Source organism: Ciona intestinalis, chromosome 1 (assembly GCF_000224145.3).
Source record: "Ciona intestinalis chromosome 1, KH, whole genome shotgun sequence".
Taxonomy (NCBI): Eukaryota; Metazoa; Chordata; class Ascidiacea; order Phlebobranchia; family Cionidae; genus Ciona; species Ciona intestinalis.
This window is the reverse complement of record NC_020166.2, coordinates 8,835,432-8,862,673: the sequence shown is the minus strand read 5'-3', so window position 1 is coordinate 8,862,673 and position 27,242 is coordinate 8,835,432. Positions and strand designations below refer to the sequence as shown.

General features: G+C 31.4%; 4 protein-coding genes across 8 annotated transcripts in view; 2 read left to right on the top strand and 2 right to left on the bottom strand.

Moving 5' to 3' along the window:
• LOC445711 (tyrosine-protein kinase SRK2) overlaps window positions 1-5,712 on the top strand; it is a 6,865-nt gene extending 1,153 nt beyond the window's left edge. The window contains exons 1-10 of one of the 2 annotated variants that reach the window (XM_018815534.2): window positions 99-236; window positions 291-419; window positions 795-933; window positions 1,515-1,639; window positions 1,726-1,889; window positions 2,344-2,521; window positions 2,612-2,770; window positions 3,129-3,307; window positions 3,370-3,529; window positions 3,759-5,712. In XM_018815534.2, the coding sequence (XP_018671079.1) occupies window positions 803-933; window positions 1,515-1,639; window positions 1,726-1,889; window positions 2,344-2,521; window positions 2,612-2,770; window positions 3,129-3,307; window positions 3,370-3,529; window positions 3,759-3,946 (1,284 nt within the window). In that variant the 5' untranslated portion in view covers window positions 99-236; window positions 291-419; window positions 795-802 and the 3' untranslated portion in view covers window positions 3,947-5,712. Of the gene's footprint in view, window positions 1-98; window positions 237-290; window positions 420-794; window positions 934-1,514; window positions 1,640-1,725; window positions 1,890-2,343; window positions 2,522-2,611; window positions 2,771-3,128; window positions 3,308-3,369; window positions 3,530-3,758 lie in introns of those variants that run through there. The other variant, XM_026836001.1, reaches the window with a different exon arrangement.
• On the bottom strand, window positions 4,952-13,010 carry LOC100184799 (tyrosine-protein kinase SRK2). Its single transcript, XM_002125182.5, has 10 exons — window positions 12,767-13,010; window positions 12,110-12,229; window positions 11,405-11,543; window positions 10,206-10,327; window positions 9,718-9,881; window positions 8,953-9,121; window positions 8,452-8,610; window positions 7,224-7,402; window positions 6,639-6,795; window positions 4,952-5,986 (listed from the first exon to the last, which is right to left on the bottom strand). The coding sequence occupies exons 1-10, from the start codon at window positions 12,870-12,872 to the stop codon at window positions 5,775-5,777; spliced, it is 1,527 nt and encodes a 508-aa protein (XP_002125218.1). The 5' UTR covers window positions 12,873-13,010; the 3' UTR covers window positions 4,952-5,774.
• Window positions 13,011-13,623: 613 nt separating this feature from the next.
• LOC100182429 (protein phosphatase 1 regulatory subunit 7-like) lies at window positions 13,624-18,196 on the top strand. The gene is made up of 7 exons (XM_002125755.5): window positions 13,624-13,787; window positions 14,298-14,399; window positions 14,869-15,068; window positions 15,359-15,521; window positions 16,685-16,906; window positions 17,241-17,327; window positions 17,467-18,196. Exons 1-7 carry the CDS (start codon window positions 13,755-13,757, stop codon window positions 17,653-17,655), a joined length of 996 nt encoding a protein of 331 aa, XP_002125791.1. The 5' UTR covers window positions 13,624-13,754; the 3' UTR covers window positions 17,656-18,196.
• Window positions 18,197-18,427: 231 nt separating this feature from the next.
• Window positions 18,428-27,190, bottom strand: LOC100180090 (receptor expression-enhancing protein 1-like). 4 transcript variants are annotated; one of them, XM_018815501.2, is made up of 11 exons: window positions 27,032-27,190; window positions 26,660-26,694; window positions 25,955-26,027; window positions 25,261-25,337; window positions 24,564-24,684; window positions 23,081-23,288; window positions 22,504-22,677; window positions 21,550-21,660; window positions 21,247-21,332; window positions 20,601-20,672; window positions 19,497-19,851 (listed from the first exon to the last, which is right to left on the bottom strand). In XM_018815501.2, exons 2-10 carry the CDS (start codon window positions 26,689-26,691, stop codon window positions 20,613-20,615), a joined length of 942 nt encoding a protein of 313 aa, XP_018671046.1. In that variant the 5' UTR covers window positions 26,692-26,694; window positions 27,032-27,190; the 3' UTR covers window positions 19,497-19,851; window positions 20,601-20,612. The 4 variants fall into 4 exon arrangements, with proteins under 4 accessions (XP_009862501.1, XP_002126186.1, XP_009862502.1 ...); XM_009864199.3 differs by lacking the exon at window positions 20,601-20,672 and having other exon boundaries at window positions 18,428-19,851; XM_002126150.4 differs by lacking the exon at window positions 20,601-20,672 and having other exon boundaries at window positions 18,428-19,851; window positions 27,028-27,186.
• Between the last annotated feature and the right edge of the window lie 52 nt (window positions 27,191-27,242).

Sequence of the window (27,242 nt, the reverse complement as noted above, 5' to 3'; positions counted from 1 at the left end):
GGCACGAGGTGTTAAACCCGTGTGATAACGACTGTCGTTTTCCGGCCACGCGAGGATAAAGTAAGTTTCATTCATACATTCATATATATAGTAGTGTGGCATAGACTGAACACCTTTGTTCAAATTTCTTGATCATATTTACAATCAATTAACAACGATCTATGGAAGTTGTGAGAATACGGTTTTATCTTTAAACTTTCTTTGTTTACTACCATATCAGACAATAAAATAAAAAGGTACCCCGTCTTCCCCACCCTACTATATAAATGTTATCATTTTCCTTTTATTAGACCGAAGACTTTCTACACCAATACAAGACCGTCCTGCCCCACCAATACCACAGATTGAAGAAGAAGATATATACATTGCACTGTATGACTATGTTGCTCGAACCAATAAAGATTTAACTTTCAAAAAAGGTTAACTTAATCAAATTTGGACTCTAAATAATATTGAGGATTTATCATAGAAAAAAAAAGAGTTATAGCTTTAGGAAGAAAATTGTAAAACAATTCCAATTATTTCAAATAAAAGTTTTTAATCTTGGTCGTGTTTTATGTTTCTCATTTGTGGAATAATTATAGGATTCATTACTTAATTTATACATTAACAAAATTCTTTGCTTTAAGCCATTATACCAATAGTTATGATATATAATAACCCATATAACATTTATATGAATAATTATGGTATACAGTAGTAAACCCTATAACATTTGTCATTTATTTCAATAATTAGGATATAAAGATCCTAAAAAAATTTCTTTCAAATTTACCTTGTTGTATTATTTTAAGGTGACACTATGGTGATTCTGAAAAAAGGCCAAAATTGGTCGATTGCTCAACTATTAGAACCCAATCCATTGTATTCTGTCACAGAAGGTTCCATACCAACAAACTATGTTAAAAAACAGAGTTCTGTTGTTTCACAACCGTAAGTTTTGTAAAAACATTGAATTGCGGGTAAATAAAATATTTCTTGTGTATAACATTGAATTTAATTTGCAACAGTTTAACATCATCAAAAGCATGAACATTTTTTGTTAGAATAATGCATGTGAATATAAGGTCTTATAAATAGAATATTGTTAGTCATATTGCAAAAGTATGTTTGCACAATTGGCAATTAGCATATACCAAACCAAAGCACAAACAACTTTGAATTCTTATTCTTAATCAATTAATGACATGAATGTTGTTTGCATTAGGTTAGATATACATTCCGTAACAGTTAATCTTTTGTGGCAATATGTACTCTGTCCCCATGCTCACCAATGAGTATGCACTTTGTTAAATACATATATTTGAAGCACTTTGTTAAATACATATATTTGCATCTTTTTCTTTCTAAACACAGGGTAAGCTTACAACGTTAAAATGCTGGCACTTTTGGGTGCAACGGCCACACTTTTTAACTGACGCCTTTTTCCAAACCTTTTATCCATAGCATGTTTTAACAACTGTCTTTTTGCTGTTGATTCCGCTTTTTTTCAACCTTGGCAAATCTCATGACAGGTCTTGGATGTTTGACACAGCAGATCGTTCTGAGGCAGTTTCACTACTGATGCAACCTTGTAACAACCATGGTGATTTTCTTGCTAGAAGGAGGACGACAAATCCAAATGAATATGCTTTAAGTGGTGAGATGGTTTGTGAGTGTGTTAGGTAACAGTTATATCAATGTAAATAACAAACACATCAGAGAATGAAATCAATATTTTTATAGTTAGAAATGGTGCAACTGTGAACCATATCAAGATAGAAAAAATGGGTGGTCAAGGATATTCTATTGATCATCACACTATGTTTGCCACCTTAAACGACTTAGTTGGTTATTATCAGGAAAACATGCTTGCAAATGATATCAGGTTGAGATCACCTTGCAAACAAGTATGTGCTTTAATTATGTGGTAATTAGCAAATGTTGTCTTAATGAATTAACCAGTGCTGTGGCACAGTTTGTTAGCGTGCATGCCTCCCAGAGTTAATGGGAATTCAAGGCTGTCGCTGTTACCATTGTGATTGCTCCAACCCAGTGGTCACTAAAGAGTTGCCTAAATTATTGGCCATGCATAAAAAAATCTCAAAAAATAACTACTTTCAAAGTTTCATTTGTGGTAACTTGTAAGCCGGCACGAGGTGTATGAAACAGAACATCTGTGTTATAATTAACGACTGTCGTTTTACGGGGATAAACACTCGAGGATAAACAAGTTTATTTATTTATGTGGTTATTAGTAAATATTGCCTTAAAAAATTGTTTTCGTGTCTAAATGATATACCACATAAATGTTTTGGGTGGTTGCTTATTAGTGTATCTAAAACAAAGTATATAACATAAAAGGTGGTCATGGAGTCTCCACAAACAGCAGGTTTGTCTCATGACCTTGCTGATGAATGGGAGATTGACCGTAAATCAATTGAACTCAAAGAAAAATTGGGGAAAGGTAATTTTGGTGAAGTATATAAAGGGTTGTGGAATGGAACAACCAGGGTAGCAGTGAAAAAAATGATCAAGTCAGGTAAGTGATATTTAAAATATGATTCACTGTGATTTAAGTCAAAAACATTCTAATTTAAGAGAAGGCGTTTAACCATAACAATTCTTACAGATTTATTGGATAAAGAAGAGTTTTTGAAAGAAGCTAAAATCATGAAAAAACTCCATCATCCAAAACTTGTTCAACTTTATGCTGTGTGCACTCACTCAGAACCATTTTACATTGTTACTGAGTTAATGTGCAATGGATCCCTTCGAGAATACTTAAGAGGTGATTCTTGTTTCCAAGGAAATGTAATTGGATGTTATTGAAATAAGTTCAAAAAGGAATATACAACATTTACTTACGTTTAACAAAAGCCCTTGCCTTTAGCCAAGAGACTACAGGTTCGAGGCTCGCTGTTGCTATCATTGTGGCCATGTGTGTTTTTTGGTAAGATACTGAACAGCAATTGGTCCAACCCAGTGTTTTCTTATGTCTAAGTTTTCAAATACAATACAAAAAAAACACATAACATTCCCAAAGTATGATCACCCACAAAGCTACATACATGGTAACTCAAAAGCGGGCACGGGGTATGTGAGATAGAACACTGCTGTTATAAAGTATGTCATATATTTTAATCCAGAAAAAGGAAAAGATCTTAATGAAGACACCTTAATAGAGATGGCAATACAAGTTGCCACAGGAATGGTTTACCTTGAAGTAAATGATTACATTCACCGAGATCTTGCAGCTAGAAATATTCTTGTGGGAAAAAACAATATTTGCAAAATTGCAGATTTTGGATTAGCAAGGGTTACCCAGGTTCGTCAAACTTAATTTAAAACATAAAAGCAACAGTGAATAAATAACTTAGGTTTGTACAGGGCAATGACATATACCAAGCAAAAGTTGGTGCTGAATTCCCAATCAGATGGACAGCACCTGAAGCTGCTACAATGCAGCAATTTACAATCAAGTCAGATGTTTGGTCATTTGGAATATTACTCACTGAAATAATTGGAAACGGCAGGGTTCCTTATGCAGGTAATTTTTTGTACAATTAAAGCTTAAATTGATGCAATTGATTATAACACTGTCAAAAAAAGATGTGTGACATGTTTCTTCAGTCTTACTGACATATGTTGATTCATCTTTAGAAATCTGTAATAGCATTTGCGTTAGTTCGTCAGGAGTTTTTATTTGTATTAAAATTTTCACAGTGCATTACTGACTACTGAGGCAAGTTCAATTTAAATTCTAAATTACAAACTAGGTTTTCAGACTTTTGAAGTATTGGAACAAGTAGAACGTGGATACAGAATGGAAAAATTGGAAAAGTGTTCAGAACAATTATATGACATCATGATGGCTTGTTGGCACAAGGATCCAAACCAGCGACCTTCATTTGAAAGTCTTGTAATGCAACTGGAAACTTGTGATTCCGCTGCTTTTTTGGAATAGTTAGAAATGTGTTTCTGTATATAGTAGGGTGGGGGAAGATGGGACACTTTGTCCGAGGAGACTTTTTAAATTTTTTTCTACAGATGCTTATTTAATAATTAGAAAAATAATGCTACTGAATTATACAGCAGTATTATCACGACATCAAATATTATTGTTTCCAACAAGTACAGTGCAACATGTAAATTATGGCAGTATTATCTGCCTGTTATTTCAATTATTTTCTTTGTTTAAAAGTCATTAAAGCTAGGTGAATTGCTGTTTCTATTTTTCTTTAAATTTTAATTTATGCCAAGTTTTTATATACGTTATTATTATGCAATAATTTTTTTTTGTTAGATGTATTTATTGATAAATAATTTTTTTAGTTTTTTAAATCACAAAATTTTGTTTTTGTATAGGCATTATTACTGTCCAGAAATCGTTTTTCTGAATAAAATTTAAAATTATTTGCACTGGTTTTAGCTATTGGACCAAATTCTTCAATATTGGAAAATTAACAGAATGTAAACAATAAGGAAATGCAAGTATCATTTCCTGATGAAGTCCTGTCAGATAAAACATCGGAAATACATTAAGATTTATACACGAAAAAATTATTTAAATTATGTCTGTTAGCAGAAGTGGCTGAATATTTAACAAAATGATTTAACAAACTTTACATACTTGACTTCTAGATTTGTACAAAACCTTTAAAATGCACTAAATTTACATCATAGCAAGAATAAAAAAAATGTTATAAGTTACAGAAATGCCGCAACCGACAACTAGTGTTATTTTATTTTTTGTTGTCACTAAAACAACATTCAATCAAAAAGATTGAATTCCATTCAATTTTCCTAATCAGGGACTTTGAAATTTGCCAAGTGTGAGCTTTGGAGGGGTTTGTAAAATAGGGGTGCTAGAGGAGGGTGTTATGTTAAAATAGGGGGCTAGGAAAGGGGCGTATGTTGAAATAGGGGGCTAGGGGAGAGACGTTTGTTAAAAAGTTTAAAAGTCTCTGGCGAGGAAGAAACAACAGTTTATTCAACAACTGTTTAAAACACAATTTCACTGCTGTTTCACAATTTCAAGCATCATGGTAAAAATAAAACGCATAACACGAGTTTCACATTGCAACATTGAATTTTAAGGTAATGAAGAAAGGCACCATGATAACGAACACAGAACAAGCGTAATTAAAATGATAAAATAATAAACGTATTCAGGAAAATAAAGTGATAGCAAATATACAATATAATAATGTAACGGGTAAAAATGTATGAAACTAAAATTTCATTTAATTGTACAAGATGTCATGTAAAAAATTACTGAAATATATGAATCCAAACAAATATATCATTAAGATTGGCACTAAAAAATCTCACTATTTTAAAAGGTACTTTGTGAGAAGCTATGCATATAGAAATGAATTACAAAGAAATAGTATCGTCAAATTAAAAAGTTACTAACATTAGGTTTTGAAAAATTTTGGTAAAAATAACAATGCTATTGGAATTTAAGGCCACAGTACACTTTACTTTAAAATACTGGAATGTGGCATTTATAAAATAAATTCCCAAGCAGCAATGATAAAACAATGTGACATAATCGTTTTGGCTGCATGTAAGAAATTGATTTAAATTATTTTATCCAAGAATCTCCATTACCCTGAAAAGTTTTATCACTGCAAAAGTTTGACCTGCAAAAAAATGGCGCAGCCAGGAAAAAAAAGGTAATTTTTCAAAAATAAATCATTTTTTTAGTTTTTTTTTTAAATTTTATTTAATTATTTTTTTTAAAAAGGGGGGCCATTAGAAGTTTTCTGGCTGAACTACTGCCTACGCCATTATTGTATATAGTCTGACTCCCTGTATATCCCGTCATCTACAAAGTAAAATTCTTCTAATTTCCACTGTAGAGTTTCAAAAGATGGACGTTTTTCCCGATCCCTGTCCCAACAAGCCAACATAATTTCATAAAGTTGATCAGGACAGCCATGTAACTTGGGCATTCTGTACCCACGCTCTACTTGCTCCAATGTTTCACGGTTTGTCATACCTAGAAAAAAATTGGAAACACTGCTACAAAAGAATTATGTAAATTTGAATAGCTATTTTTTAAATTTTGAAGTGATAAAAATGGTAGTAAAACTGACATAATAGTGAATGTTTACCCAGATAGACAGTAAAAGATTAATACTTTCATTTTGTGGAAAAGAACCTGTAACAGGTTTATTCAATTCTAAGAAATGATTCTAATTTTAAATTGGGTGAGTTGAATATTTTTGTGTAAACAGAAATTACAACATGTACAAATAGATACCAGTAGCACAGACTGCAACACAAACTAATAAATCTAGGCTATAAATTCAAGGGCAACAATTCCTAACCTTCGAACTGTTATCTCTGAAATTCTGAGATTAAATTTACAGAAATACAATTACACTGAGATTGTTTATTAAGATAACTTGTTGTTTGCCTGCTACCTGTAGCGACTATGCTTTTTCTTCCAATTAAATGTATTTTTATTTGAAACTTGTCGTTTTTAAACGAGTTTGAACGAATGCTATTTTTTTCGCTGAATCCTGTTTTTTTCGTTTATTTTTTTTTAATTTCGCTACCATAATCAAAGAGAGAAATAAAAGGTATTATTGTTATAATTAAAGGAAGCAGTCATACCATCAAGCGTTCGAATCATTACTGTATTTTACCTGGGTAAGGCATTCTGCCTTTTCCAACTAATTCCGTGAGTAAAATACCAAATGACCAAACATCTGACTTGATGGTAAATTGTTGCATTGTAGCAGCTTCAGGTGCCGTCCATTTGATTGGAAACTTTGTTCCTTCTTTTGTCTCGTAAATCTCATTCTGTGAAATTAGGAACAAGAAATCTAAACCTTTTGAGATTGCTGACTTAATTGCATGATGGTTGAAAAAAGTTGAGCAAGACACTTAACAGCATTTTCTGCAACAGCAGTCACCAAGTAATCACTAACGGGCTGTCTAAATTCTCAGCCACATAGTTACATGCGTGGTAACTTGTAAGCGGGCACGAGGCGTATAAAACAGAACATCCGTGGTATAACAACTGTAACTTTTTCCGTTCATGCACAACATTTATTCAATTAAATTTAAAACCAAATGATAGTTAAAAGAATTATATCACTAATCAAAAAAGTTATTCCCTTTGTAGAACATACAAGGCTTACTATCCCCTTTAAACTACAAAATTTTTGAATTCTGATTTAGATTTTTGATGGTCATGCACAAAGCACATTTTTTGAACAAGATAAAACCTGTGTAACTCTTGCCAGACCAAAATCTGCAACTTTACAAATATTGTTCATTCCAACAAGGATATTTCTGGCTGCAAGATCACGGTGAATATAGTTGCTTGTTTCCAAGTAAGCCATCCCTGCAGCTATTTGCGCTGCCATGTCTATTAAAGTGGGAATCTGCAGGTCCTTGCCTTTACCTGGGTAAAATAAACAGATTGAATTAATAAATGGATGTAACTTGGTTTATCCTCGCATGGCCAGAAAACGACAGTTGTTATAATACGGGTGTTCTATTTCTTACACCTTGTGCTAGCTCACAAGTTACCATGTATGTAACTTTGTGTGTGTTTTTTTATGTATAGCTGACAATTCAGACAAACCATTAGTGATAACTTGGTTGGAGCAATTGCTGTTAAGTTTCTTGCCCAAAGACATATACACCCACAGCAGTTGCAGCAATGAGCCTTGAACCTATAACCTCTTGGTTAAGGACAGGCGCCTAACCACTGTGCTACAGTGCTGAATTTATTTACAAATATAAAGTTGTTTAAGTATGTTCAATGTTGTACCAATAACCAAATAGAAAATACTTTAATTCCAACTATATTCTTAATCTTATATAATACGAAAGGCATATAAACACACATCACAAGTATCACACAACATATTAATATATTTAGCTTACAGGCATGTAATATAATATTGGACAATAATCTTGTTACACCATAAGGTTTTAGACACAATAACATATAATATTTAAAGCAACAATTAAAAACAAATGTGTCACATTTGTTTCCCAACATTTCCACACTGTTCTCAACTTAGTTAGCACTGTAACTATAACTATGATTAATAATAAGTATACAAAGTTTAACATTACCAGACTAGGAGATTAGTAATGATGGTCTAGGCATTAATTAAGTTGGTCATTTAAAACAGGTTTAAGCCTAATTGACATAATGGGTAATAGACCTAGTCTATGCCCTTAGCCAAGTACTACTATTATGAAAATTGGAAATTTATGTCATTATTGTAAAATCCCCTTCATAGGCGCCAAACCTGGGGTGGCAGGGTAGGCGGGCCAACCCTAGAATTTTCTACGTAGTATTATTAAGTAAACAGTACAAACTATTTATTATTAAAGATTTATTATACAGGAAAGCATATTTAACTATCCCTGCCTCCTGAGCATATAAAAGTCTGGCAAATAAACTCGTAAATATGATTATATATAACACTTTGGCACCTTGTAAATATGAGTTAAGTGCTCCGTTGCACATTAGCTCAGTGATAATATAAACTGGTTCCGAACGCGAACACACAGCGTAAAGTTGAACAAGTTTTTGATGTCGAAGTTTTTTCATAAGTTGAGCTTCTCGTAAAAACTCTGCTTTATCCATTGAACCTTAAAAAAACAATAAAAGTAAAAAATGCCATTACACAAAATTGGAGCCTGTAAAATGTGGTCACAATAAAATACACATAGTATAAAAATACCAGGCAGCAACAGCATAGATAATTTATGTATTCTATTGCATGTAAGTGAGATCCTATGGCGTGATCGGCCATCAGACCTATAATTTAGGCCAGAAAAGATGCATTCTCAATACTATGCTAGGTATCAGAAATTTTATCAATGTCTGCCATTACACAAATTCAGTAACATACCCATTATACATAGCCCCGAGGTTTCATTATAGATGATAGATAAAAAATGATAATGCAGTATTGAAAACAAGTTACATACCAAGTTTTAGTGTTTTGACTGCGACTTTGGTTGTTCTGTTCCATAATCCTTCATATACTTCACCAAACTGACCCTCACCCAATTTATTTTTCAGTTCAATAGATTTACGGTCAATCTCCCATTTATCAGCAAGGTCGTGAGACAAACCTGCTGTTTGTGGGATCTCAAGCTGTCAAGAAATACAGGTGTTGAATTGGGATTTCCTGACTGAATTCATAAGTTTGTATAATCTGTCATTTGATTCAAGACTTTTAATCCAAAATCAAGCATTTTAACTTAACATACAAGCATTTTAAGTTAAACAGTAAATAAATATGGTAAATAACACTAAAAGATTGTTTATCCCGAATCCTTTTGTGTTATGATATTTTTGATGTTACTGTTGCAGTCTAACATTGTAACATATATTTGGACAAAAATAATGCTAAAATAGGGTGGAGGAAGATGGGACAGATTTTCATTCTATTTTCTCGTCCCATTTTGTAGTAAACAAAGAACATTCAAAGAAATATGTAAGCGTATCCAGTATCCAGGACTCCCATCGTTGTTAATTGTTTAAAACACGGTCAGTATATTTGGATATTATGTGCTAAAGGTATCTCATCTTACCACATAGTATTATATATAAAATTCACTAAAATAAGTATAATATTTGTTTTATGTATAACTCTACCATTACATGTGTGTTTATACAAAGTAGATAAAATAACAGACAAACCCATTATTTCTCCCTTGGGCTATACAAATTATGCACAAGTTACGTACTTTTTTACACGGACTGCTTAGCTTTATACATAAACCATCGCTGTTTGCTTGGTAATGCTCAACCATTTCGTTTAGATGAGAAAACACACATCGTCGAGCAATATAAAAACCACCATCATCAATTTTTCGTATTCTGTAATGCTTTGCTTCACCCATGTGACGTACTGTAACAACATTAATAGAATTATGATGTCATAAATGATTTTAGTGATGATACATATTGATTTGTAATGTCTAGACTACTCCCACACATTTATATTGAAAAGGGTTTGCTTAAATGATAGTTAAATTACAAATACTGACCAAACTTATGTTTTGGAAATTTTTCTTACAATTTTTTACCATGGAATTTTTTCACAACTCTTTACTTTTTTTATACATTAAAAAATTAAAAATGCTGAAAAAGAATAAACAAAAATGATAAAATAAAAGAAAAATACCAAAGAAGAAAATTTGTTCACGAACTCGAAACCATTATTCATTCTTACCACTCAAGGAGAATTCATCTGGTCGTGTTTCACTATTCCTTATCACGAATGATCCGTTAGTATTATGATGCATGAGCAGTAACCTCTCGGCTTCTGCCCGTTTAATTTTGCCAAAGTACCATCTGGTAAAAAGAATATATTATACATATATATATATGTATTATTTGTGTACTAGGTAACATGATAAAAAGAATATATACATGTGTATTGAGGCTCTCCCGGCAAAAATAATGACACTGTGTCATTTTACTCTGTTTATGTATTGTATTATTCCCACGGCAAAAGGAGAAAGCGACGGCAAAAGAGACCAAAAATAGTATAAATTTGCCTTACAGCAACAGTATGTCAGTACAGTATATATATATATGTATTATTCAATTACACGTGGGTTAGATCCTATAGCATGCCCCCCTATGGGACCTAATATTTAGGTATGATTTGACCCATTATTAACACAGATTTATTATTTAAAATACTTCATACTTGGATGGAAGAAGCAGCCTATTTATTAAGGTTTAGATTTAATGCCAACCATTTTATATTTCTTTTTTTCAATACCAATTGACACAGTTGTTAAAGTGTGACACTTCATATATATATATATGGTGTATATACATTATTTTAAACGCCATTTATTCCGACAGTAATATATGTTGGGGAACATTTTTATTTAAATTTATTTTTTAACAGGACTACACATAACAAGATAAAATTCAATACTAAATTAACACGATTGAAAAACAGTTTCTGTTTATTGTTTGATCTCTAGGCAAAGTTGGTTAATATTTAATTAGAGTTGATTTGTTTGCGCACACATAATTCATAACCTGATATCACACATATGGTGGTATTACCATTATGTTGGAAAAAAACTGTGAAAGAAATTACATTAACAAGCCATTGATATAAATAACATATAATGCCTTCTATTAAACGTAATGATATAACTAAGTAAATATTTACACCTCATGAGCGCACATATTAGTAAGATAACTAGTTTTAACTAGCAATCATTAAAAAAGATTTAACATTTATTCAGGTGTCTACCTTATCCACTTAACTTACCCCTAACGACTAAGACCCAAAACCACTAACCCCCTACTACCCCCAACTACCAACCCCTAACACAGAATTTTCTAATAGGTTTCAAAACGTACCAAAATTTCTTTACTAGTGACAAAAAAATTTTAAAAACTTACTGTTGTGAATCAAGAGAAGAATATTTCGCGACGTAATTTGAAGGAACGAATCCTTCCCAACTATTGGTTTGATTTTGAGTTAATAATCTCGCTTTCCACCAATCTCCTTGACTTCGGTCAAGAATATACAATGTGTCTCCTGAATGTGCGAGAATAAGGTGAAAATATTTTAAATTTAACTAATGAAAAGTTAAACCACCTTTTTAAATTAAACGGAGTAAAGTTAAAATAACTTTAAATGAGTAATAAGCCTATTTAAGATGTTATTGAGTTCCAGAATTTTAATACACGTTTGCATGACATAGCTTCTTTTTTATTTATCTCTTCAAAACTAAAAGCGAAGATCAGGTTTTAAAAATGTAAATTATTGTGTACCAGAGTTTTCATACATAAATTCGCATGAAATAACATATATATTTTTTATTAAGCTCTTCGAAAACAAAGATCATGTCTTAAAGGTCTTATGAATTTGGCACTTTATTTAAAGTGATAAGATTTAATTTATTACAACATAAAAGTCAAAGATCTACCTTTTTGAAAGCTTGGGTCATTCTTGTTTTATGCACCCAAGTTTTATAGTTATATTCATACAATCATACATTTACTAAATAAAGTCCTATTTTCCACATCCAATTTCTTTAAATTATATTTTCCATGTAAGGTGTTGGAATTTAGTTTATTACAACATAGAAATCAAAAATCTACCTTTTCGGAAGCTTAGATCATCAGCAGTACGCGCATTGTAGTCGTATAAAGCTATAAAAACTTCCTCATTGTGTGGCAACATTGGAGCCGGACGATCAGGTATCGTATGAATTTGCACAGCTAATAAATTATAGACAAGGTTTAGGTTTTCCAATGTTTGAAACTTCAATTCCAATTTTAAAAAAAATCTAGATAGTATGGTATAAAAAACATAGAGATGGGAATTATTAACAAAATAATAGTCTTTATAATGAACTTTTATTTAAAAATAAATAGAAAATATTGGTTAAAGTGTGGTTGTGTTACAAACAATATTTCGGTTGATGGATATTAACAATTAACACTGTTGTGTGGCCTTATTTGTGTTTTAATAGTGTTATCTATAATACGCATTGCTGACAAATGATTAATGTGAATAACATTTATTTCCAAAAAAAGCAGAAAAAAATATTAGATAGCCTATTAGCTAATATAATTAAATAAAAACATGGCTGTATTCGATATAATGAAGATTTAAAATTAAAAAGACAGGTGCCAAAAAACGTAACTGACAAAAACCAAGTCTAATGCATTGTATTACATACTGAGCGTAAGTCTGTAAGAAATATACACTTTGTTCCGCGAAAAGGCAAAAAAAAATATTTAAATTCAACTCACTTTTCCTTATGTTGTGAAACTCGTTTGGTGAATGAACAGATTCATTTTCATCCGATGAAACATTGCGGCCGATGCAACTTAAGAACTTGGACCAACAAAAACCCATTATTTCAAAACGGCATGTAGCTCTCACTTTGAATAGCTTGAGAATTTATTCAGCTTCGATGGAAGCATACACAGGGTATCGTATCCAAATTGTTGCAGTACGGTCCTGTTTCGTCTCAACCAAATTTAAAACGAATTACCTACTGTAAGAGATTTGAAATGAATTACAAAATATACAAATGATAGTAATAATATAATAATTTTATTTTTCGCTTCGATTACGATAGCGAATATTCTAAACGAAAGGGCAGGATATAGCGACAAAACAACAGTTGTTAAAACACGCTTACGCTTCCTTACAGTTAAAATATATTTTTACATTTAAAGTAACTGTAGTCTAATACCAGAAATACACTGCTACTACACATTGTTAAAGACGTAATTTGTTGTAACACAAATGGCGTAAACGCGAAAAATCATAAAAAAAAATTACACACACATCAGCCATTTAGTCACGTTCTCAACTTCTCACTACGTTTACAGATCAGCTGTTTGAAAATGCAGAATTCTGACAAAATTATAAATAGAACAAGGAAGCAGAACCATAATGAATGGGCACATATTATACTGCATTGAAATGATGACAAAATACGTGTTTAAAAGCAAAAACGTTTTACCATAGACATCAAAAAACACAGAAAGAAAAATTTGTTTATTCGTCACACAAAAGAAATGATAAAATAGTTGCCCAAGACAGTACTAACGAAATGCGTAAAAAAGAATGTAAATTTGTTTTCGATTTTTTTGTATTGAGATTTCTATGACTATTCCAGGTTCTCACAGAATTCTAGGAATTTCATAACATTTCATTTGGGACTCATTGTTGTTGCGTTCGTGACTACGTGACTAACTGTCTGTGCGACGAACAGTTTCTACCTCAAGCATGTCTTTAAAAGAAGAAAACGACAATGTTGAAGTAAGATAGAAACGTTTTTTTTGCATTTATAAAGCCTAGTGTAATGTCATTAGAGTGAAATAGTTTAATAAAAATTTATGTTTAATTTAAAAAATCTTTTGATTTTTTTCTGCATATTACTTGTAATTTTACTTTTATGATCAATAATAATGTTGCAATTCTAGTGTGTAAACTTTACAAAAATACACACAGTTTTGGATGTGCTTTGTTCGGTGTCTTGGCAACATGGTTACTGGTTATTGTGCGCCTGTCTCCAAGCCAGAGGCTATGGGTTCAAGGCTCGTCGCTGTGACTGTTTTGGTCATATGTGTTCTTGGGCAAGACATATAGAAGCAATTTCTACAACTCTGTGGTCACTAATAAGTTCTCTAAATTGTCAGCAATACAAAAAAAAAAACTCTACAAAGTTGCAATGTGTTGTATAAAATTGTCCGCCGTACCCCAAAATTTATTTCAATTATTTTACATTTAATGCACTGCCATTTTACATCCTTACATTGTGTATTACAGGATGCACTATCAGATGATGACAAGCCATCATTTCCTACAAAAACAAATGAAATCGTGGATGAAAGTTTTAACCTGGAGAAAATGCTTGATCCAGATGCAGAGGTTATAATAGGGTAAACTTAGATATAATGAAGTTGTTTTTCCGGGTAAATTTAATTCCAGGAATGACTAATGCTGTGATACAGTGTTTGTTCGTCTTTAAACTAGAGAATACTGGGTTAGAGACTTAATGCTGCCACCATTGTGAACGTGTGTGCTTGGGCAAGACACTTAACTGTCATTGTTCCAATCCAGTTACTAATGGGCTGTACAAATTATTGGCATTAGTAAAAAAACACAAAAACATTGACTTACAAAGTTAAATACCCTAACTTTCAAGTGACTGAATTGTAATATAGCACAACTGTTTTATAACTAATAAAGTTAACTGTAAAAATCCTACTTCACAAATTAAAAGTAAGTTATTATGATTCATTCTCATATATATATATACAAATTGTTTTCTTATAGAAAGCATTCTCATATGAAATATGTCATATAAAAACTTTTCATAAACAATGTTTATTTACAGTGTGTTGATTTGGAACATTGTCGCATTGGAAGTATTGCTGGTTTTGAACGACTAAAAAAAGTGGAAGAATTATGTTTACGAAATAATCTACTAAAACAAATCCAAGGTCTTGGTTGTCTCGCTTCAACTCTTACGTCTCTTGACCTTTATGATAACAGGATCAAGAAAATTGAGAATTTGGAAGATCTCGTCTTGCTAGAGTAAGTCTTGGATATTTCGACCATTTTTTTTTAATTTTATAGTATTACAAATAGCATAATAAACTGTTATATTGTTTAATATAACATAGCTATAACATAATATAAATATATTTCTGGTTCATGTATAGTTTCATTTTTCCCATTGAAATGCTCGCATTAAAACTCACCAGAAAATTCTGAGTTTTTTTATACCCCAGTTTTATAGTTATATTCATTATTTATACATGTACTACATGAAGTTCTATTTTCCAGGCCCAATTTTGTTGTAACCCAGTAATAATATTCTCCAGATCTCTGGATTTGTCATTCAACCTTATGCGAACTATCGAAGGATTAGAAAACCTTGTCAAATTAAAGAAAATTTATTTGCTGACAAATAAATTCACGAAAATTCAAAACCTTAGTCACTTAACAAGTCTGACTATGCTGGAGCTTGGTGATAACCGTATTAGGGTAAGGAAAAAAGTATATAAGTGTACATAATGAAACAAATATATAAATTAAAGTTAATTTTAATGCTCAAAAATGTTATATCATGAGGTAGTAATATGCAGATAAAAAAATATTTGTTTATAAAAATTATTATTTAATTAAGTTATGACATGGGCATAGGGGAGAAAGCATGTTAGTGTATATTGGAAAACGTTCAATGTTTAATTTATTTTTTTTGTAGATAGTAAAACATTCTATCATTAAATGAAAATTTTTTTTAAAGGTAGTAATATTCCATACATTAAAAGTTGTTGAATCTATCAATTTAAAAAGCCTTCTAAAATGTTAAAAAATATCATAGTTTTTATGTTCCAAGGCTGTACTGGTTGGTCATAAGTGTTACATTAATTGAATTCTGAACATTTGTTAGGAAAATAAAATAGTTTTGAAATACCTGCACATATTTTATATGAAAAAAGTTTACCTGTCAAAATTTCCCTGTTTGAGAATATGCAAAGTGTTTGCATTGGGTTGAAAGTGAAAGTTCATTAATATTTAATTTCACAAGTTTAGTGCTTTTTAAACTTTAAAACAACTTAAAAATATGGTACATCATCACTACTACAACATAGGGAATTCTGTTGAATACGCTCTTTAAGAGTCTTTTGACATTTTTAAGTTTAAATTGACAGACTCACACTTTATGCTTAACAGTTCACTTAATTTTTTTAAATATTTTTTTATATGTACTTGTACCTTAAATATGAAACTTTTTTAAAGTAATAATCATTAAATTCTAATGAACATCATAAGCATATTTGTATGCATTTGATCTCAAATCCTAACTTAATCAACATCAGGTCATGTTACATGATGATTAATCATATGTCCTGTCTTAGAAAATGTAGTAATTATAATGTATTACCTGTTTAACTGTAAGCAACTGTAACATTCATATGCTCTATAACATTACAATACATAAAAAATTATATATATATTAATATTATTGATACAAGACTTTGAAATGTTTTTTTCTGTAAATAACACTAATTATAGACCATATTAATAAAGGGTTTAAAAATAAACATATCATTCTTTTTATTTATCTCTTTGAAAACTTCATATATTATGATTTTAAAATAAACTCTGATCATCTCTTCTTATTTAAACATTTTTTGTAACAGGCGATTGAAGGGTTAGAAACGCTCAAAAATCTTCAAGAATTATATCTTGGGAAAAACAAAATCACAACTATAGGGAACCTCAGTGAGCTGAAAAACCTGAAAATCTTAGCTCTCATGAGCAACAGAATAACAAAGATTGAAGGTCTTGATGCACTCACTAATCTGGAAGAGCTTTATATGAGCCACAACGCAATTGAAAAAATTGAAGGCTTGGAAAATAATGTAAGTTGTGCTTAGTTGTGGAGGAATTGTTGAGCGAAAAAATAATTCGAGTTTAAATAGAAGAGTTTAACTGTATTACATTTCATCATGTAGTCTTGACTGCACATTTGCACATTTTCATTTTAATTTATTTTATGAATTAAAGCATTTAGTATCAAAATCTAAATGCATTAATTCACAAGTGACAAATATTCAAAATGCCAAAACTACTTCTGCCACTCAGATTTCAAAATTGGATATTTTTTGTCAGTATTCCCCAATTTTGGCGTGGTGCTAACTTATATATATATATATGTTGATTGTACATTTGTAATTATAATGTTTTTTCTTGCAGACTAATCTTCAGACATTAGATGTTGCTGGAAACAAAATAACTCGAGTAGAGAATCTTTCTCATTTGTCAGAACTGGAAGAGTTTTGGGTAATTATTATACATATTTAAATTTTTATTTTTATTCTATTTTTTTAAAGATGAGTAGATCAAACATTTAAATTTAAAATGCACAAGAAAAAAAAAAAACTCTTGTGCATACGTTTTTTAATCTCCTGCTTTATTTTAGGCAAACGACAACAAAATCCATGATTGGAACGATATGGACGAACTAAAGAAATGTCCCAAGTTAATTACCGTCTACTTGGAACACAATCCTCTACAGACTTCCCATGCCACGCAATACCGCAGAAGGTTAATGGCCATTATGCCAAATTTGAAGCAAATTGATGCCACGTACACACGGAGCGCTATGTGAGGCTTATGTATCTAGTAATGGAAACGGGGGCCAAGATGGCCACCTTTTAAGAACTGTCAACATCCATTATTAATGGGTCTGTATCTATTTTTACTCCCGTATAAAGTGCTCTCGTTGAATCGTTAGGTTTCAATTAACTGCACTAATGTTCTTGTTGGTTCGATCGTATTTCAAGGTCGTTGAAATAATAAATTCGAATTGTATTGTCTTCAAGTAATTGCATTAAAAATTTTCAATAAACAATATGTAGTCTGACTTTTATTTGAGATATCCTTTTAGTTGCTGGACAGAAAGATGAAATGTTTTGAACATTTTTATATACATCAAAAATATTTAAGTTTGTCAAAACTTTTTTTATCCTTCATTTTTATGTCTCTTGTAAACATTTTAGGATTAGCGGTCTCTTTATGATTTGGATTTTTTACATTCTACCACTTATGTTTAAGATATATTTTTCATCCCTTAATAGAAAAGTTTCTGCATATCAAGATTGTGTGAACTGTCTTAAATATATTTCATCAAAAACATTTTATATCAGTCACACTTGACATTCATTAAATTCTATTTCTTACTCCAGAAATTTTATTAGCTTTCCCATTTATTGCCTGTTACATAATTTCCCACCATCAAAGGCATTCAGCTGTATGTTGTGACACTTAACACAGTCACTTTGTTAACTGTCACAAACATTTTTTGTTCGCCAAGAGTATTGAATTACTCTCAGACCTAAATACCACTAAGAAGTCATTCATATTAATTAAAAATCAACAAATTTTTAGCAAAACTTGCATTTATTTGCTTCAAAATATTCAAAAGCCTATGTGCAAATGCTGTGGTGTCCGCAATATAAACACAGTGTCTCCCAACCCATTAGCAAAGACAAGCAGTAATGGATTGGTGAACCTGCAGAACAAACATTTAAACCTGGTGGGTTATGAGCATGTCACATTGTAACATGTTTTAGATATATGAGAATAGAATGTAATGAAATAAAGTAATGTCGCAAAAAAAAGGTGAAAAAGCTTTGTTCAATTAATTGAATAAAAATGTGAATTTAAAAATTAATGTCATATGAGATTGAGCTAATATGCAGCAGAATGTATGAAGTAATTAGATGATAAGCAAGCTAGTCAATTTTCAAGTAACAGTAATAATTATAAGTGCCAATCTTTAGGGTAGACAGGATAGTTAAATACACATTCCTGTGGAATAAATCCATTTGCTTAATTTTACTGATTTATACAGTGTAGAAAATTCTTGGGTAGACATATCCACCCTGCCACCCCAGGTTTGGCGCCTATGCAGGTGATTTTACAGTATTTGGTGCCTATGTTAAAATAGATCGCCATAAGTGATAATTCATTCACAATTAGGTAAGATTTGTGTTGCAGTAATTGCACATAATTAACACGGTAATTTCGGCTTCAAAATTATTTTAGAACATTATCACAGAAAATTAATTCAACCAAATTTGCGATATGGCTGCAATTTTAGTTTATCTATTTCATAGACATGAAATTATCTTTTCATAAATATATGAAAAACAGTAAAATTCATGGTATTACCTAACTAAAATCAACTGCTAACATTAACGTACTATAAATACACACCATAAGCTAAAAATTAAAAAAAAACTACATTACAGTCGGCAAATAAACTCATACAGAGCATAAAAGTCAATTTGGAAGTGAAAAGATTTGGGTAAATAATAAATTTTCCATAAGTTTAGAAATATAAATGAAATTCTTTAGTGAGTTGTTAAAAATCAAATGTAATTTGATCCTTCCGTCAGTATTGCAGGGAATTTTTTTCTCAAATTTTGAAATTGTATTTCTCAAATGTAGTAGGTTGGGGGAAGACAGAGCACTTTAGCACATAATATCTATATATCCTGGTTGTGTTTTAAACAATTAACAACGGTATATGGGAGTAAGAGAAAATGTTCTTTGTACTATCAAATTGGGCGAGAAAATAGAATGAAATAGTGTCCTATCTTCCCCCACCCTACTATACTACAGGGTACAGAAACAGTTTAAAGATGGCACCAATTACAAGCAGCTGCAAAATCTTAGTATTAGATATTTAGAAGCTGTTTCTTCATTCTGATATCTCATCGTATTGGACTCTGGTTTTAGTTTTTGATTTACGTTTTGATCGTCGTAGTGAAGCACCAGAGTCAGGTGGGAGTGGTGGGAGCTACAAACAAGTTATATTTACTACTTAGAACTACTTATAAACTACATAATTATATTACTAAAAAAAGCAAAATGGACAGTAGAGTGTTTTAACTGAATGATGAAATGTGATATAGTTAAATTTTCTTTACAAAAAATTAAAAATATGAAATCGTATCTTTTTCATAAAAACCCACTTTTTAAAAACGATTTTTATCAAGTCTTTAATTTAAAAACATTTCATTTTCTTTTAATTACAATGAATTAGATGCTCCACTGTTATGGCTACAACAAGAGCCATCGTAATAATGAAGGCACTGCATTTTCTAAGAAAAATGCGACAACTACCATGTTCGTAATGAATATGTAAAACACAACAGAAACTACAGAAATCGAAATTCTAATCAACATACCAAGAAATTAAAGTTTAATTTAGAGGTAGCTATATATGGATGCAATTATTTAAGCAGGACCGAAAAACCAAAATACCTATTATCATTTTCGAATAATTCTAGTAAAACATATGAAAAAATATGTTGTGCGTGCTAATGCAAACTAAAAATACCACATCGGTTTCCAAAAAAGTGATGTTTTGATAGGAACTACAGAAGCGTGGTGGTAACCAGGTACCATACTAGTTAGTGGAAGAAGTGAGCCAGGTGTCTACCATGCAGTACAAATACACACTAAACCAAGTAACAGGAACTGGTGCTAGATTAAGGACAAACAAGATTTGTTTATAAAGACACCATCTACTTCTGTTATACATACACGATACACCAGTCATTCAATGTTGATTGTTAAATTGGAAGACTTGAGTTTTGGATTCCCCAACATGTTATACTGTAGATTTGAATATGAACATCCGTGTTATAACAACTGCCGTTTACCACGCGAGGATGAAGTAAGTTACATTTAATAATATGCCCCGATACAAGAAAAAAGGTCATGTTATTTTATAGAATACATGCCATACCCAAACATTTTATACTGCTGTAGAAAATGATACAAAAATGCCTTTTGGATGTTAAACAGATTAGTGGTTACTAGTACTACTGCCCAAACAAATTGGGTTTTCACTTAAAAAAGTATCACCTCTTAATTAAGATGAGTTATTTTAATGACAGATTAGAAATGTAATCAAAAATTATTTGATATGAAGTTATTTTTGTGCAATCATTAAATGCAGAATATTATGTTCTAAATCTTCATGCTTGTATGTTTTGTAATTAAACAGTTAAATTCTTTTACATGTTATTTACACTCTTAAACTTTAACAAAGGGATATAATTTTCATTCATGAAATAGTTAAAATATTAATTAATATGACATTAATGGCAAATGATTTTTAATATGAAACTGCAAATTAAGTAAAATGTTAAATCACACTGAATAACAGGCGGTAAAAACAGGCAACCTGTTTAGTTTTGCTTTTTGAGCTTTTTTTCTTGCGTGGCATTGTGTAAAACTGTGTGGAAAAGTCATCTGGCTGAGGAACCGCTTCTGTTTGAATCAATTTTGTAAGCAAAGCAGTAAGAGATGTAACACATGCTGCGGCATTAGTTCTAAAAGTTACTGTTTTTGATAAATTAAAAAATAAAATCAATTCAATTTAAAATAAATCAAAAGAATGAATGAAAATGATGTTAAAAAGATTTTAAATTTTTTTGGATTTTTTTGAATTTTTTTATAAAATAAAAATCATGCAAGTTTTTGCAACCTTCCGCAAAGTTGCTTCTCCTGGTTATCCTCATGTCATCTATAGTGTACGATGGAGGGTCAGAAGTAAATTCTCCATCATCAGAAGTATCTGGTATATACTGGTTTAAACCTGTTTTGTAAAAAAAGTAAATTATTTGCAAAGATTCTATTATTTGAATAAACGACTAATGATGCCATTTAAACGAAATGTATATATTTCAGTATTGCTTGGACTTGATTTTTGTGTCTTACGTTTCCATAGCACCAGATCTCAATTTGCAAAGTTCATTATTCTGTTACTTCTGCTACGAGGCATAATATATTAATGTAAATAATCTTTTAGCGGCCCATCTGATACAGAAACATGGTGTATTTCCAATGTTTTAACAGCCATCCCGCAAATTGAATTGTCGGATCAGGAAATTTTCATCAGGAAATTTTTAAACCAAATGAGACGTTAAAAGATTACTTGCTAAGTTTATATTTATATATATTAACAAGTTTTTGGCAAAGTTTTATTACAAGTAAAAAGAATCTTATAGTGGATAACTATAAACATGAACAAAACTATTCGCCCCTAGGCCACAAACTCGTGTTCTTGTTACAACTGCAACCAGTATTTATAACTTTTATAATTGCAGTTTGTAAAACCAATCTTTGGAGTTAGGCAATATACAATCAATGTATATCTATTATCAATCGCACATAGAAGAGAATGCATAATTATAACACCGTATTTAGTTTAAAGTCAACATTAAATTTTACTGCTTTCCAGCCATTTCACACAGAAATATATCCACTTTATGTGCATATTTCTATCCACAAATATCGAAAAAACAGCCACTATTTTCAACACCCAATACAGATATGTAGAGTTTAAAATGAATGATAATATTTCAATATCCAAAAATATCCACTAAAATACCCATTTCAGTAATGCACAAAAAAAAAGATTGAACTAACTCAAACCCACCTTCTTGTGTGGTGACTTGACTTAAGTTCATCATGGAGTAAGCTTTGAACTGACTCAACAACCTCGGGTCTTGGCCTGCCCCACTTTCAGAACCTTCTGCTGGATCGAGGACAACTGTTGGGTTGGAACGAGATTGATGCATCTCTCGTACTCGTGCAGGGTTAGCAATTGGCACTAAGGGTAAAGTAAAGAATACATAAGATGATTAGAGTATGGTATCAATATAGCACAATCACCCACAAAGTTACATACGTAGTAACCCGTAAACTGGCACAAGCTGTATGAAACAAAGCTAAGAATACATTAGAGTATGGTATTAATATAGCACAATCAACCACAAAGTTACATATGTGGTAACTCGTAAGTTGACACGAGGTTTATAAAACAAATGGATTTTGTTATGTTTTAATACTTTAATGTTAAAAAATCTTAGTATTTTAATTTTATTGCGTGTGGGTAATGAGGTAAGGTCTTATATTGAAATGCACCATGAGTCAGCCCAGTCCCTCAAATACACTACGTTTGGTATTTATATATTAACACCAACAACTTGCAGCAAGCAGCAAGAAATAATTACTTGGTTGATGAAGATGTACATCTGCTGAATCCGGTAACTTTGTCAGGTCCATTACACTGTAACTTTTGAGTTTGTCAGTGACAACAGCTTGTCCCTTGACTGCGGCAGTGACCACAACATTGGCAGCCATGTTAATTCCCTTCGAACCAACGTTTACCATGGTTTTGTAACTCTTATCTCGAGCATTCTCCAAAAACAGATCGATTTCCTGAGTAAAGTTAGTGAACCTTTGAAAATATTTACATTTTTTTTGTATATATATATCAATAATCATCATACAATTGGTTTATATTCTATTCTTTGTGGGTGAGGTCTAAAGAACCTGGGATTTAGGCCAGATTTGGGCCAATACCCCAACACCCAAGTCCCAGAATGCACATTTAAGCCTTTCATGCAACTGGTACAATAGCTTTCACAATAAGTTGACAATTTTGTTGCCCTATGTTTAATTGTATTTAACATTATAAGCCATTTTAAGGGAAAAAATAAGTTACCAAGTTGGCTATTCATTTTTGGATGACAACAATTAATTTAAATGTAAAAATATAACAAGCGAAAAAATTCTAGTAATTGTCCATATCTTTACCCACTAACTTTGGTTAAACAGGTGGGTCGATATTAGTAATGCGAAAATAATTGATACAGAAAGTTTCACTTTGTTTCTGATATAAACTTATACAGGGTGTTGGGAAAGTCACTGTGCACTGTTCTAATAACAGCATTCTTTCAGTCTATGCCAAAGGAACAGCTGATTGAGGTGTTTAGAAACAAAGTAAAAAGGGTCCAAGCCTGTATTGATGCTTAGGGGGTCACTGTCAATATCATTTATATTTCTCATTCATATTTATTATTTTCCTTGTAGATTCTATACTGAAACGCCTCTGTTATTAAATGTTAGTGCACAGTGATTTTCTTAACACCATGTAGTTATAGTTACATGTTCATGGACACTTAATAGATAAGAGTCATGTACTTTGTACAGCAGACTTACAAGCCTCTTGAGGTTTGGCTTTGTTGTGCCTCAAGTACTTGATTGTATAAGAGCTATCAGGTTTACTGATGTGTCAAATTAGTCCATGCTAGCATATGGGTAATGTAATAAGTTATTTACCCTATGTATAATACTCCCATAAGCAGATTAGGGTCGCTGTCATAGGGGCATATTTTTTTAAAGAACCAGGGTTTTCTATAGACAATATTCTATGTTAGTGCTTTATAATTGATGTTATATCACCAATTTACATATTAATGTTATAAGTACCCAGACTATTTACATATGGTGGCATAAGTTCATGACCTATAACGGGGCATACATGCATACCCTGCATACCCATGTTAGACGCCTATGACTGTCACATAACATTAAATAAACAGGCATACTTTACAATAAAACACCCACAGAGAAATAAATCTGAAGAAATAAAACAGAGAAAATATTGTACCAAATTGTTTTTTTAAATGATTAAATCCTAATAAATCTTACCTGCTCCCTACGCGACAAGTTAGGGTGAATGAATTTTCTGTAGATATAAGTCGAGCCTTTGGTGTATGGGGTAGCCAACCAAAGGACAAAGATCATTTTTAACTCGTAATAAAATGGAAGCCTAATGAGAAAGCATTGTTTATGATTCATATAGTTGAATGATATTCTTATACATCCGACTATTCTGGCAGTTGAAAACTAATTCAAATTGAACATATTATAAACAGTACACAAAAAAACTAAAAATGTATTTGTAACATTATATATATACTTTTCATTTATCTATGAAAATCGGTTTAGGCTCAGTATATTATAAATAACACACAAACAAACAACAAAATGTAGGAGTTTTTCAGTTTAAGTTCAGTAATACAGTAAACATGTAAAACAAATAGAAAAACAACTTTTATTTTAACATTTAATTAAATTGACCACGTGTAGATAACAGCTGTTAACAGGCTGACATTAACATCAGTGAAAGACATAGCAACAGTTTTCGTGCTGCAGTATAAACTATGGTATATCGGTTGTTCACAGTAAAACAAAATGTCATTTAAAAAAATTATCTTAATTCTTAGTAGTGTTGGTACATTTGTTACTACATCACATATCTGACTTTACATTTACAGATTTAAATATTTGAAATACCTTATACTGCATAGGCCTACTCTATATACATTTTATACTAACAACTCACCATGATAGAAAAACATCTGTGAAGGTTTCAATGGCAGTAAATAAAGCAAAGACCACCCAATACATTATCCATCTCACCTTAAATTTCAAAATAAATAAAGTTATACAAATATAGGTAACAGCTATTAGGGATACTGATGTGTCAAGTTAGCTCATGCTTGTATAACGGTTATGTAATATAGTAGGGGGAAGATAGGAAACCTTTTCATTCTATTTTCTTCCCATTTGGTAGTATACAAAGAACATTTAAAGGATTATAAAACATCATCACGACTCCCATAGACCGTTGTTAATTGTTTAAAACAAGATTAGGATATTGAAAAACAAAGGTGTGTTGTTACAAAACATCTTATACACTGTAACAAGTAATTTGCATGTCCATCTACAGAAGTAAAAACAAACAGAAAAATCAATAGCCTATATATTGATAAGCACATACATTAATCAAAAACCCATTAATTTTCATGTACATTATAGAAAAAATAGATGACCATGGACCATGGCTAAGTAGGTTCAATAGATTACAAGCATAAGCCAGAACGATAATGAATATGAAAAATAGAGAGTAGATACTTCTTATTCATTGAACATCAACTTCATTGTATCATGTATGATGATGTGTCGTCATATGGTGTACCATTGTACAAATAAATTGTATGTTGGCCAAATATTACAACTATGACTTATTGACTTACATATTGTCTCACATTGGCTGCTTTGACCGCTTTGTATGATGAATAGGCAGGATACAATAAACCACCGCTTACTCTAAAAATGTCGGTAGATTTTTTTTACTAAAAGCTGTTAAAACTATAGGTATGGACCTAATACATATAAATGAATTGAATGGATAGCCTAAGCTATACCTTAATTTGTATCGCCATATGTGGCAGAAAAATGGCAATCGTTATACCACACCACAGTGTTTTGTTTCATACACCCTGCGCTATTGCCAGTTACTACAGTAACATTGACAATTTAGACTACCAACAAGTTCCCTCTGGGTTAAAGCAATTGTTATTTAGTAACTTGCCCAAGGGCGCATACACAGATAATGGTAGCAGCATCGAGCCTTGAACCTTTATCCATTTGAGCCTGAGCTAGAGGCAGGCGTGCTAACCACTGTGCCACTATGCCAGGATATATAAATGTATTAAATGCATGTTGATGCTCAAAGCGTTCTATATTAAATGTAACCATTGTTTTAAATATGTCACTTGAGGCAAAGACGTAATAAAAATTTGTCACTGTTGAAGAATCCTCCAGTATGTTACAGATTAGACTGGTGGAAAGTGTTGGTAGTTGGTGGTTAATGGTTATAACGGTTGGTAGGATTCTTCACCAGAACCACCAGCAAAAATCATAATTGGTATTACGGTATAGTTCACTATAATGCTTACATAACCAATCTTGATACAACAGCACCTCCCATTTGCTGAAAAATAAAATAACAAAAGTTATGCAACAATAAATAAAAATATGGCAGTTACATATATTATAAATTGGTCATATTTTAGTTTTGTAAGTTTGTCCTTAAGCACTTGGTTTGAGTTCAAATATTAGCTTGGAGTGTAAACCAAGATAAAAATGGGGTAATGTACATGAAGCTTTCCCATATTTAAAACGATTGTTAAATTTCACTTTCCATCATTTATTAAATACGTATATTCCACATGGTTATTCATATATGTTATTTAAACATTAGAATCAGATTTACAGGTATACAGCAGAAAACCGAATTAAATAACCTATAAATAAAACCAAATACCTACTTGACTGCTGTCTTAGGTTGTCAAATGATAGTTGAATTTGTTTAAAAGAAAATTAAAGTGTAACGCATTTTCTTTTTGCGGCCAATTACTCCATATAAGCTTTACCTATCTAATCCCTATACAAAATTAGAAACTGAGAACACAACAATGAACATTTAGGTATTTAGGGAATTCTACTCTTTTGTCTCTAAATGCAGTGAATGAAATGCGC